At 40.8% G+C, this 14,438-nt stretch overlaps 1 protein-coding gene across 14 annotated transcripts in view; it reads left to right on the forward strand.

Annotated features, from left to right (window-relative positions):
* DMD (dystrophin) overlaps positions 1-14,438 on the forward strand; it is a 7,596,173-nt gene that overhangs the window by 6,205,411 nt on the left and 1,376,324 nt on the right. For all 14 annotated transcript variants that reach the window (XM_085622447.1, XM_085622454.1, XM_085622449.1 and 11 more), the window contains 2 exons: positions 551-671; positions 3,366-3,634. In XM_085622447.1, the coding sequence (XP_085478573.1) occupies positions 551-671; positions 3,366-3,634 (390 nt within the window). The remainder of the gene's footprint in view (positions 1-550; positions 672-3,365; positions 3,635-14,438) is intronic.

Genomic DNA, 14,438 nt, shown 5'->3' on the forward strand with positions numbered 1-14,438 from the left:
ATGAATTTAAGTTAACTGTAATGTCAGTCTCCTAATTAAATATTCACTATCTACAGATTGTTTCTGCAGAAGCTAATGTGTGTTTTTGTGAGTGAATTGCCATCATTATCAAAAAGAATGAACCGAGGCGGTTCTCTTCCTAAAATGGATTCCACACACACAAAAATCCATAAATGTGTCTGGCACAACGAAGCAACAGCAAAAACTCATCATGATGCTCTACCGCTAGGAAAACCTTGTTTTCTCTTTTCTATTGTTTGCCAGTTGTTTTAGATTTCCTTTTTCTTTTCCTAAGGAATATGGCTGCTGTCCACTTCGAAATAAGTTTGGGGGAAAGTGGATGGAATACAAAATATATTTAGAAGGCTAAAGAAAAACTTTTCCCCTCTTGCGCACGTTACTCATATTCAGTTGTCAGCATTTTTTTAAATAACTTTAAAGTGACACTTGAATCAGGCCGAAATTAGGAAGAAAATATTAAATCTGAGCCAAGGTACTTTCCTGGTACATTATAAATAGCATTAACATTGCTCCTCATCTTAATTTACAGGCCTTCAGGAGAGAGGTAAAAGCTAAGGAACCTGTTACTATGAGTGCGCTGGAGATGGTGCGGTGCTTTCTGGCGGATCAGCCTCTGGAAGGCCTGGAGAAGCTCTACCAGGAGCCTAGAGGTAATTGAAAGTGGCACTGTAATAACATATTGATAGCAGATCAGGGATGATGGAGCGATCAATGTATTTCTTCTGACTCTGCCAGAGTAGCACTCACATATTTTGGACAGAAATGCTGGATCTCATATTAAGCTTAAAAACTTTTTGAAGTAAAATTGGAAACTTCTAAAATGTTCTAGACGTGTTTTAATGTACGCATTGAGAAGTGTGTTGCTTTCTGCCTTGCACACATACACAAGTTAATAACAATATCATGGATGCTGTAAGAAATTGGGTTATTGGTTGAGGGTGGTGGAAGCTTCACTCAGGTAGCAACCACAGTCCTTGTCAGGGTGAACCGAAAAAGTCACTACACTAACCTGTGCTTAATCCTCTGGTAGTTTGGCACAAAAGCAGTTTGGCTTAAATTAGACACAAAGTATAAAGTATTCATGAAGCACACAAACAGTAATAAATTGCAAGCAAAACATGAAAACATTTTAAGCCACTTTAAAACAAATGGAGTAAGTTTTAATAAATAAAATGATACCAGAACAACAAAAATCCAATCAGTAGAACCAGAGATATTCATGTTTAAAGTGTTTGTGAAATTAGCGCCTAAATGCACGAAGTGTCACTTCAGATAATCTGGTTGTACGAGACCAGGGCGAAAGTCACAAGATCAGGTCCACCAAGAGTGTGGTCGGATACACTACCAGGTAAGTCCCACTGAAAAGTTTCATTCATAGTCCAGCACAAAGAGTTCCGTTTGTGTCGTAAGAGGCCACAAGGAGAAGGCTGGGCATCGTGGACGGTTGTCTCTATAGCACAAAGAAGAGGATGGTTGTCATAGACTGTCTTCACTGTAGCAATGAGAGCCAGTCGGAAAGTATGGACAGTTGTTGCTGGAGCTTCGCAGCTGGCAGTCGTGTCATAGCTGTAGCGCAAAGTGCAGGTCTAGCTTTGTCAGTCGTTTGTAGCGTTTGCTGTCTGTGCAAAGAGCACATCTTATTGGAGCTTTCCATTGTCAGTTGTCACGGGCACCAGAGTTTGGGTCCCAATTGACCTGCCCACAGGTCGCGAGGAGCCCAAGCTTCAGGATTTTCACCTTTTTTTGGGGAGGAATACACTCTGATGCAAGTCATGGGTCCAGGTCTTGAGAAGGCTACTTTTGGTGATCAGGGGCTCGCTTGCAGCAGAGGTCAGCAGGGCTCAGGCAGGTCCGATTGCAGTTCCAGTTGCAGCAGGTCAATTGCGTAGTTGCAGAGTAACTCTCGAGGTCTAATATTTATACCTCGTGACAGCCTTGTGTGGGAAGACTCCCTGGCCTATCCGCATATCTACTTTTGGAAAGTTCTTACCATCCCCCTGTAAAAGCTTCAAACTGTCGGGGGTGACAAAAAGCAGGACTGACCTGGGGTCATGTTTGTGTGTGCTGGAGGTAAAGCCCTTTGAAATGTAAATGGGGCTGAGTACAGGATTACCATACTGCACACTCCTACCAGGATTGCCATACTGCCCTCACCTAAGCCCCCTTTGTGTCACTCCCTGGCAACAGTACAGAAGCCCCGACAGCAGAGTCATTCACAGTCATTTGACCTATGACACTGGCAGATGGCATAGTTGGTTTGGACAAGAATATGCCAACTTTCTAAAAGTGTCATTTTCAGAATTGTGACTTCAAATCTGACATAATCATTAAAGAGGATTTTAATAACAGTTCATTTGAGTGTTAACAACACATCTCATCTACATCTGCCCCCAATCTAAGGTTAGCACTTATTAAATGTAATACGGAAACCCAGTGTCAGTCAGTAGAAGATAAAGGCCTTACAACTCTGAAAACAACTTTTTGAATACTATGCACCCTGCCCCATGGGCCTATATGACCTCCCTTATGGGTTAATTATAAGTGTTAAAAAGGAAGGTTTAGGCCTGGTAAATGGTTTATTTTGTAAGGCAGCTTTAGATTGGAATACAGGCTGCAGTGGCTTATATGGAAACAGATACTTTAGTGAGTGGCACAGTGAGTGCTGCTGCCCACCAGCAACATGTACTTGACAGGCCCTGGGTGCACGTAATACCATTTACTATGGATTTATGTGTAAATTAAATGTACGAATCAGGTAGATGCCAATTGCACCATGTTTTAGGAGAGTACAAGCCCTTCACCACTGGTTAGCGGATCAAAAATGCACAAAGTCCCAATGCCTACAAAATTGGGTTCTGCAGCAGAAGGCAAAAAGCTGTGTATAACACGGCAAAAAGGGTCAGATCCAAAAGATAGTATTGTTGTATCTGAAACTAAGAGACTTTCGAAACTAGCTGTTTGCATTTGAAAACAATCCTAGTCTGGGTGGGAGGCAGTGTAAATTGTTGGAAAAGGTAAGGCATAGGGAAATGTGTGAGATCAAGTGGCAACATAAAGTGTTGTGGATTGCCCAGACTAAAGGAGGCCATTGATACGTAAGGTTTATTGAGAGGGGGTTGAAACAGAGAACACTTAGCGAGTTAGGAAAATGCCTTTGTAGCCTAGCATGAATGAGAAAAATTCAAATCCATTTTAGCTCTGGATGGTGAATGAGTTGCTGCTATGCATACTTCTTTAATTTTGAATGCTCTATTGCTGGCAGGTCAATTCTTAGTGCTGCAACTCAGTTTAGCTGCTGTCGGTTATTTTGTGTTCACAAAGGCCTCTTAATATTTCCCATGCAGAAATACCACCTGAGGAGAGAGCCCAGAATATCACCAGGGTCCTCCGAAAGCAGTCAGAAGAGGTAAAGACAGAGTGGGACAAACTCAATCTGTGCTCTGCAGACTGGCAGAAAAGGATTGATGAGGCGCTGGAGAGGCTGCAGGAGCTGCAGGAAGCCATGGATGAGCTGGGCCTTAAGCTGCGCCAGGCGGAGGCCATGCAGGGCTCTTGGCAGCCGGTGGGCGATCTTTTGATTGACTCTCTGCAGGACCACATAGGAAAAGTCAAGGTAGGTCCTTGGGCTTGGGTTTCTGTACTAAAGCTACCCCAAAACTGACATGTTGCTTAAATGTGGTGTCAAGAGACTTATTATATTACTACACAGTGATTTTTAGCACATTTTTATTTAATGTATGACTGCTATCTAATATTAATACATCTTGTCATTCACTAAAATTGTATTTTATGTTTCTTTTATGTGTTTAGCACTATCTTTGTTTTGTAAAACTCAACTTCTGGCCAGATTGTCCTGTAGGCATTCTCTTCTGCTCTATTTGAACCTATAGGTTCTAAATCTGCTGATGTTAAAAGATTAAATCTTGATTCTTTTACAAAAACAGATGCACTGCTGAAATAATATTTCCCACCCGGCAGTGGTGCCAATGTAATGCCTTCCAAACTAATCGAAGCTTCTAAAGCAGACTGAATTTTAGAGATAATTAATAATGAGTAAGTGCAATACCATTATCACAGTAAACTGCGATGTATTTAAAGGGGGGCAATCCAGTGTAGAGAAACAACACTGTTCTCTTACCCAGTCACCAACCGTAGGCATTCCAGATTGCCCCTCTGATGATATGTGGTTTGGTTTTGAGACCCAGTGTGACATTATTCAGTGAATGGACCCTTTAAAGAAAAAAATCTAAATACTTTGATAGGTGCTGACAAATGGCTCTAGCTAAATACTTTGATACAAACACAACATATTTTCCAGTCTCCAATAACCATTCGGAACTAGATCCCTGTTTCAGAAAAGGTACCTGTTTAAATCATTGAACTACAAAGAAGGAACAGTTTGAATTGCATGCACACATATAGAAAATAACCCCAACATTTGTCAGTTATGTCATTTGTCTGTAAAAGCATTCACTTCAAATGTGTTGGTTGAGAAAAATAAGAAAACAGCGTCTCAATATGATCTGGTAAAGAATGTCCTATAATAGGTGTGGACAGCATTGGTCGAAAATGGTAGAAGCATGCAAGTTTTTCAGTATATCCACATGGCTTTAACTAGGAGTAATGTAAATAAGTGTAGTTTTAAATGTGTAAGGATTCAGTCCTCTAACAGCCCCATTAGACACCCATGGCCCATTGTTAGTAGAATGATTTCTAGCAGGCCGCTGCAGCCGCACGACAGAGAGGGCCGTGCACGTCATCTGTGCTTGTCCTGACCCATCCCGGAATCAGGAATCCAGACACCCCAGGACTCTCCAGACTCCCATATAAAAACGACCCTTTGAGTATAACTAACCTTGAGGCAGTAAGAGCTATAACCATCGTAATACTATATTCATATTATTTGACCAATAATTTCTATACGACTAATCTGATGTAGGATTGTAATTTCATCCACCAGTTGAAAACATATTCTGTTTCTGTGGAATCTATTTCATCTCCAAAGATTCATTCAAGTGAGTAAAAAATGAAAACATTTATAGTTTTACTGAAGTAAAACTTCCAAGAGCATCAGCGCTCAGGTGTCCTGACTTTAGCTGTCATCCACAATTTTCAGTTTGATTTCGGAAGTGAGGACCGGACAACTCAAGAGTTTTTCTCCTGCCACAATATGGAGGAAACAGTTAAGTGTGCTCTAAGTACACAGCCTGTCTGTCTTTTATATATCCTACCTATCAGAGCAGCCACAGTTTCTCTTTCTGGATATTCCCTGGAATTTTGATGTACATATCCTTTATAAAGTGCAACTTTGTTCCTGCACTGTTGTCACTTAATACAGTTTGAAAACAAACTTGGCCTCGTTATGCCTTTCTCTACTTTTCACACAAGTGTGGGTTACAGTGGTAATTTCGCTATACGATTAGCAGAAAGATCCAAATATAAAAACACTCTTTCGAACAAAGCCTGTGCAGTCCTAGCTTTTTTAGCTCTGAGAATTTTTTAGCCAGTGTGTTGCAGGTTTCAAGTAGCCTAACTATTATCATGGGGTAGCCTTGCCCAAGTAGCAGGGTGGTTCCCTAGTTGTGAGAATGATTATGATCTGGTTAAGGGTAGTCTTGGTTGTTCAGAAGATAAGTCTTGGAAATGTGGGTGGTTCGGTGTCAAGAAGTGTGGTTGTATTTGCGGCAAACTCTATAGAGACACGGGCTATGGGGATACCTATTACTGGGCAATTCCCATATTCAAGTCTTGATATGACCAATGTTGATCTAGCATGTCATTGTAGCGGAATATAAACTTGACTATAAATAAAATTGGCACATGCAAGTCTTGACTTATTCCTGTGAGAACAACAGCATAAACAGATAAAAAACATGGAGAATTTCATGTTGGGTTTTAACTTGACATTGTAACCAATCAAAGAGTGTTTTTTTACAGATGAATTGGTCATTAAAAGTTCTAGAATATATTCCTCCATTCAATGTTTAATAATTTCTAAGAGGAAAGGCCATGCAATTGCACATTCAGCTTTGTTCAAACACCTTTATGACTTTCAATACTCTATGAAGTTCATTATATAAAATAATATACATTAGATTATTTGCAACACAATATGTTGTGGCCTTCATATAAATACCGACCAAAGCACTACTTAAACACCTCCCATTATCTCCATCCATCATTCAACCATAAACAACTGTTTCTTTGAATATTTCATCATTACAGTAAGCAACTAGGAGCACATATAGGTGGTTGTAGAGGCAATGGCATTTAAGTAGAATTGATTACAACAGTAAAGTTAAGCACTGTACAACCTTTACAATAGTTGACATATTGATTTTCTTTGCTTAGCTCCCTTATAAATGTTGTGTGGACCTGTTTTGGTTTAAAAAGACATCTATGTTTGGTAAAATGTTACTATAAAAAAATTGAAAGAGGCTATCAGTAATGTACTGCAGTTTTAAAGTAGGTATACTGGCTATCATTGAGTAAGTCACTTTCCAAGCAAGTATCATGGATTGCCCGTCTAAGATAATTTGGAGGGTAAACAACTAGAACCTGGCAAGGAAAAAATGTGCAGTGTTGAAAAATGGATCGCTATAACTTCATTTATTTGATGGGTCAGTAAACCCCAATAATTCAAACAAAAACCAGTCATTCATATACTGCTTTTGAAATGCTTCAAACTAAATTTAGACCTCTAAAGATCAATATGATCTGGATTACACAGTTGCATTCCTCAACAATCAATTCTTAATCAAATATATTAATGTTTCTTCCTTTTAGCAGCATTCAAGTGTGACACCTGTGTAAAAATCTGTGTTGGTCTTTAAATTAATTGCTAAACCATCTCAACCAACAAACGTATGTATATTTAGAGAATAATTACTTCACAGGCGGCATTAGATTAAAGAAAGTTTGACAAATTTTGATATCTATCTAACAAATAGTCCAACTAATCTATATTTTGTAAACTGCTTTTGTGTGCATTCACTAAAGAGGCTGAATGACAAAATGTCCATGGTATATTTTCACTTGAATATGCTATAGTAGCTTTATCCGTTTAATATAAACCAGGCTTACAGAATTAGAGATAGAATATGTTACTGTCACTATTGGCTTAGTTGTTGTCTTCTTGGTGTTGAACTCAGAGGTTTTTATGTTCTATTATCAGAAATGTTAAAAGGAAAACAGCATGTTTACAAAATGTAATAAAACTGTTATGATGGATCATCTCATCTCACAACAAATGCTTTTTCTTATCCTCCTAGAAAGTTTGTCATTAAGAACAACAATGATATCAAAGCAAAAAGCATGTGATTTACATATCTAAAATGATTTTACAGTATTGGATGGAGGGTTTGCTGTTTGTTATTAGGCAGATGGGTGCATATAGTACAATTGCCCACACTTAATGTTTTTGGGGCTTTTCAGTATACTGCCAAGTAGTGTGTTTTCCTTTATTGAAACATGTATCCGATTCCTTTTATGGATTAAAAGACACAGGCACCATATGCTCCCTCTGGAAATTATTAGCTTATTTCATGTGCTATGGTCTGTCCAGAAAGTCAACAAGAAATTACCACAGTAGTATCAGCATCAAAAAAATCTTGTACATGAACCCAAAAGACTTAAAGTATTTGTTTTTCTCTAGTGAACACAGTTTCAAAATATATTTAAGTTTCTATATATTACATGGATTGAAACAGATAAAATCTATTTATATAGGATAACCTTCTCAGCGAGCAATGATTAGAACAAATATGTAGCTCACATAGAGTATGTAATATCAGTGCATGGAGTTTATCTTAAATTCAACAACCTTTGTACACCGGCGGTTGGTGCATGTTAGCGTGGAGTGGCGAGCCGGGTGGGGGTTGAGAGGGGTGGTAAGTCGACAGACGACGGAATATGTCAAAATAAATAAAAAGATTAAACCTATGCCGTTGTCTGTCTACTTCCCCTGCCCAACCCCGCCCTGCTCCACCGTCACACCTCGCTTACCTGCATCAGTTGCAACTGCCACTGTAAAACAAAATTTCTTGTGTGGTATTTAGGGGCCCATAGAAATGTATACATCAAAATACGCAGGATTCTCGATACAAATATTATAGCACCATAAGTTGCCTAGTATCAGGCAGGGAGAATTCCATAAGTGAGTTATTTTTTGTATGCCCAGCACATAACTTCAAATATATAGTGTAAGGGTATGCCAAGGGGTGTCCATGTGGGTCAGGAGAGTCTCATGATCCATGTCCCAAAAGTAGATTCAGTCAGGGCGTTACTTCTCAAACGCATTGTCGGCACATTTCAACACTGTGATAACTTAGGGTATTCTCAGAAAAGGGTCTTAAGGGGCAAATAATGAGGGAGACGACCAGCAAGTGATTCTATTTACAGTGGTTTCTGTAAAGCGATGAACTGTGAGCACCCATGCCTGTGCACCATAAATGGAATGCTGTTGAAATCCTATGATAGTGACATTTGCTAGTTCTGTGATGCTGTCACAGCAGGATTGTTTCTTTCTGGCAGACACTAAAATATTAGGACCGCTAAAAGATTGACCACCTTAGGTTTCTTTCAGTTTGTCTCATTGATATTCAATTTATATTTATTGGCACTTCAGATTGTAATGTGTGCACTAAAACATTTATTGTTGTCATCATTGTAAACTCAGTATATCTATATGGACTTTGATAATAATGTCTCCAGCAAATGTGGAAAAAAGTGAGAATTGACTTGAAGTTGCAAATTGTGCCCTTGGCTTCCGTTTTTGTGTTACAAATCAGATAGAAATAGTGAAACACAATAGCATTTCAACTATTCATACACAGTGATTGTTATGAATGTAACATATATTTTGGCTAGAAAATTAGGGATTGAGAATGCAGGCTTGTCAGATGTTTCTTTGAGATTCAGGACACAAATATTATATGGGACCCTACTATGGTTTTATGACAACAACTAGTGACAGTTAAGGCTACCTCCCTTAAGGAGACTATATCCCCAAAATCAGGCTCAGTCTGCGTTCGTGATTTGTAAATAGGTTCACCAATGGAAGCATTGGGGCCTCAAAAGAGTGGAGCCTGGGGCAATTTGTCCCACCTACTTCTTCACTGTTACAGCACTATGAGAATGTTCTAAAGGTAACTCAAAAAGATGACTTTAAAAATTCCAGTTTCATCCTGCTCTACCAAATCCTACTACCATCAAATATTTTTACCCTGACACACCCATTTATGAAGGGTCGGAATCGCTTTAAGTGTAACTTCAATATCTTGTTAAATGGCATTTGACTTTTGTGTAATTTGGTTAAATGTGGTTGTTGTTTGTTACAGGGCATCTCCTTTTGACGGCCCCTTGATGGTTTGCAACCACAACACTCTAAATGCCATCCAATAGAGAAGTGAAATTGTTTGCTCCGTTATAACTCAATAAACTTGATAAGCAATGAAAATTCATAAGTAAATGCGTTGGATCATTGTTATGCTAAATTCTAAAGGTATTTATTAATACACATCACATAGATTACACAGGTAATAATTTGTACCACTAAATTGCCATTACTCAACACTTTGATTGTGCTCTATCTACATTTCATAAATATATTTCAAACAGTTTGAATCAAATGCATTTCTGAAATCACAGCATCTGGCCTGCTAGAACAATCACTTTCATCTCATCCTCCAAGATTAAACGTTGATAACATTGAAATCATTGCAAAGTGCAAAAGGGTATAACACAGAAGAAAAGGGTTTCTTACATGGCTGAGTCTACTGTCCTCGCAGATTCTAGGGCAGAAGGGCCTACCACACACTTCAGTCCGAGAATATCATGGGATAGATTACAGCCACATCTAACTTCTGTTCCAGCAAATGCGGTGAAACATTGGACCCAATGCAATACTGTAAGTAGTTGGGTTACTGGTTGTCTAGGGTGTGAGCCGTGGTCAAGCAGCAACCACAATCCCTGTCAGGGTAATGTATAAGCAAACCCAACATTAACCTGTGCTAACCCCCTTGGTAGCTTGGCATACAGCAGTCAGGCTTAAATTTGAGGTAATGTGTAAAGTATTTGTGTAACACTTCAAACAGTTACGAAGTGAAAACACCACACAAAAAGTATCCCAAGCCAGGTTAAAAAAAGAGAAAAATTTAATAAATAAAACATGAATTAAATGACAAAAATCCAATCGCAGACTTGAAGTTATCAATCTTTAAAGAATAAGGTGTAAAATAGAACCCAACATCATAAAGCGCCATCCGTGGTTTTCTGGTCGTGCTGCACCGGGTCAAAGTCCAAATTTCAGGTGAACCGCGATGGAGTGCTGGTCAGATACAGTCCCAGATTAATCCTGCGGAATGTTTACCTTCTCAGGTTTTGGGCCAATAGTCCAGTTCAAGTTGCATAGGGTGTCGGAGAGCAAGGAGAGCGTCGCAGTGGTTGTTGGTTAGGGGAGAAGAGCAGGACAGGCATCGTGTACCAGCAGCTGGTGCATCACGCTGGGGATCCCCCACGGTCGGTGGAGGCTGCAGTGTGGCAAGACGGGCTGGCAGCAGCTCCCGATTTCTGTGCAAATGGTGTGGTCTCAGTGCAAGCTGGCCTGTTTGCAGTTGCGAAGAGCCCAAAAGCATGATTTAGGGGCCCGTGAGTCACACAAAGTGTAAAGGACCTGAGGGCAACCACTTTTTGGTCAGGAACTCACTGCAGATGGTTCCAGGAGCTGGCTGGTGAGCCTTTTATGTCCCGGAGATTCAGATCAGGAGGCCAGCAAACTAGCCCTTTGAGTCACTCTGGGGCCCTGGGTTCAGGATGAAGCTGCAAGTCCAGTTCTTCTTCCCCAGGCAAGAGAGCAACAGGCAGCAGGTTGGTACAGCAGAGCATTGGTTCCTTTAGAGTAGCAGTCAAGTTGGCAGTCCTTGTAGCAGCACAGCAGTCCTTCTTCCTGGTAGAGTAGCCACAGGTCCAGAAGTGTCCTGAAGAGTTGGTGTCTTAGGTCATTCTTTTAGACACAGTTGTGCCTTTGAAGTGGGGAGAAGCTTCTAGATGCATGCCTTTGAAGTGTACAGATTCCTTGCCTTCCTGACCCTGGCTCCAGACTAACTACTGGGGTTATGCAGTCCTTTGTGTGGAGACACGACACAACCTATTCAAGTGTAAGTGGGGCTGCACACAGCTCCTCCCATCCATACTGCCAGTGATGGCCCACCCAGTCACACCTAAGCTCCCCATTGTGTGTGGCTGTCTAGGACAGAGAGCCCAACTACACCCAGTCATGCGATTAGAGACAGGCCGGAGCGACCAAATGGCTGAGGCAAGAAAATTCCAACTTTCTAAAAGTGGCACTTTTAAAATTACAATTTAAAATCTGACTTCACCATAAGTTAGGATTTTGAATTGTGATTTTAAAGACACCAAACAATAACTATTTATTTATTTATTTTGGCGATTTTTAGAGCGCGCAAATACCCTTGGGTGTCTCGGCGCTGTAGATGCAGAACTCTCATGGGGGGGGGTAGGAAGGTTTAGGCAGGGAACAACCAGGTTTTTAGTTTCTTTCTGAAATTCAGAAGGGTCGGGGCACACTTGATGTGTAGAGGGAGTGTGTTCCACAAAATGGCTGTGGCCACTGAGAAGCGTTTGTCGCCCCAGTTGGCCCTTCTTGTACGGGGGACCATGAGTAAATGTGCTGAGGATGACCGCAAGGTTCTTGTGTGTTCAAGCGGTCGGAAGGCTCTTCTTAAGAATAGGGGTCCGTGATCATGGATAGCCTTATATGCTATGCATAATGCTTTAAATTTGATCCGGCTCCTCACCGGTAGCCAGTGCAGCTGTCGGATGTAGGGGGAGACCGATGCAAACTTAGGGATAGATAGCAGTATCCTGGCGGCTGCATTCTGCACTGTTTGCAGTTTATTGAGGACCTTTTGTTGTGTATTGAGGAACAGTGCGTTGCAGTAGTCAGTTTTGGAGAATACCAAAGTACTGACCAGGGTTTTGCCTGCATGAGGAGGAAGATATGGGATTAATTTTTTTATCCTTTTTAGAGTGTGGAAGGAAGAAGAAACCACTGCATTAGCATGTTGCTGAAATGACAGCTTGTTATCGAAGATAACGCCCAGGTTGCGTACCTTCGTTACAGGTTCTGGGGGTTGTCCCATCTGGTGGGGCCACCATTGTGGGGACCAGGTAGGTTGGAGCCTCCCGAATGTCATCACTTCTGTCTTATCATAATTGAGTTTAAGACAGTTGGATGACATCCAGGAGCTTATTGCCATCATTCCCATTTGGAAGTTGGCTGCCACCGAGATTCCATCGTTGTGTATTGACAGCACCAATTGGGTGTCGTCGGCATAAGTAGTCAGGGAAACTCTAAACTCTTCCCATTTGGAAATTACACTTATAAAAAGTAATAAAGCAACCCCAATGTTATCCTATGGAAGAGATAGGTCAAGCAGTAGTGAAAAACAAATTGAAGAGTTTTTCACTAGCAGGACATGGAAAACTTAAAAGTACATGTCCAACTTTTCAAATACATTGCACCCTGCCCTCTGGGCTGTCCAGGGCATACTCTAGGGGTGACTTATATGTGTCAAAAAGGAAGGTTTGGGCCTGGCAAAAGGTTTTCTTTGCCAGGTCGACATGGCAGTTGAAAACTGCACACACAGGCTCTGCAATGGCAGGCCTGAGGCATGTTTTATGTGGGGGTCAGCGATAAACTCCACTCTGATTGCGGAGATAGCCGAGTTTTGCCCACTCTGCATTCCACTTCGAATGCAGAGTTCAACCGCCACATGGCAGAGTTTTTGCTTATACGCGGCTCACCAAACATTAAGGTGGCGAGCAAGAATTTGTGTCCCCTGGCACGATTTTCAGGCTCTAGAACACCTCCCACTGAGATTTCTCAACGTGGGCAGTAGCTGCAGGTCACAACCGTTTGCATAGAAAAAGCTGCCGCTCAAGTAGAGAATCTACTTAATCGGCAGAAAGAAACAGCGCCCCCTGGTGCGCTAATTTTACAGCACGGAACAAGCTCTAGGGTTCTAAAAATTACAGCGAACAGCACAACATGCCGAATTGCACCCGTTCGCAGAACTCCACGGAATTTTCCTGAGTTTTTATGTAACTCCGAAGAATTCTTCTGAGTGAAACTCTGCAAGTTCTGGCCACACCTAGTTTTAAGTACTACTTAAGTGGGTGACACAATCAGTGTTGCAGGCCCCCTGGTAGCAGTTAATTTACAAGCCCTGGGCACTTGTAGTGCCATTGTACTAGGGACTTACCAGCAAATTAAATATGCCAGTTGGGCACAAGACAGTCTTATTATGTTTTAAGGGGAGAGCACAAGCACTTTAGCACCGGATCACTGTTGTAAGGTGACAGAGTCCTAAGGCCATCAAAAACAAATTTGGCATAAATAGGAGGATTGAAGGCGAAAGGTTTGGGGCTCACCATGCACAATAGGCGAAGTCCGAACAATGACGGCCCTGAATTAAATGTATTGGCTTGCCCCTCCATCGTTTACCCTCTAATTGAAAAGCCCCCTTCATCTGTGGTCTTGTGGCCATCTAGAGCTTGATGTCATCACCTACTGCTTGGCTCTATCGCTTCAGGTGTAATGCACTATCTGGGCCATTGTAGCAGGTGGTGGTGGTATTTGGTAATCGATAATTTAAGTGATTGGGATCAAAAAATGATTCCTTGTTTTATAGTGCACATTCTGAGATCCTAATCATATATTTCAAGGTGCTTTCATATGGGTTCATGACTTTTGTTTAGCTAATTTAGGACCACTTTGAATACTATAAGTGAAACAGTAATGCCACTACCCACCCTGATGATGATGCCGTTCGTGAAGTAAACATGTTTGTTGTCATCTGTATACTATATGTGGCATAGAATCTTAGTTTAGAATGTGCAACGTTATAGTCTATTAAATCAAACTCAACAGGTTTTTCTACAGCACATATCCGAGTTCACGGATTTCAAGGCGATACTCTATGTGCTAGTGATATACATTAGTAAAGTCACTCAAAAGTGTAAGAGTAACTTTACACATGTATATTTACTTGGGTAATTTTATTTTTCATGTTTATAGAAATCCTATATCTTTCATAAGAAAGAGCATCACACCAAAGATTTAACTGGTTTGTGGGAAGGGTTATAAAATGACCATGTATTATAAGGAATGTATTACTCCCTGCTGTACATTTTAAGGATAATTCAAGTCACCCCAGAGTTACATGAACTCATAAAGGAACTCGACCTTAGGCCGCATTCCTCTTAATGATCACAGCACCCATCAGCAACATGCGATATCCTTATAAGTTACAGCAGGATGTACTTTATCCCATATATAATGAAGTTTGTCACATGTGGCACTAAAAAGCAGCTACTATATGAATCATGGGCTACCA

This window comes from Triturus cristatus, chromosome 8 (genome assembly GCF_964204655.1).
Source record: "Triturus cristatus chromosome 8, aTriCri1.1, whole genome shotgun sequence".
NCBI classification, from domain to species: Eukaryota; Metazoa; Chordata; class Amphibia; order Caudata; family Salamandridae; genus Triturus; species Triturus cristatus.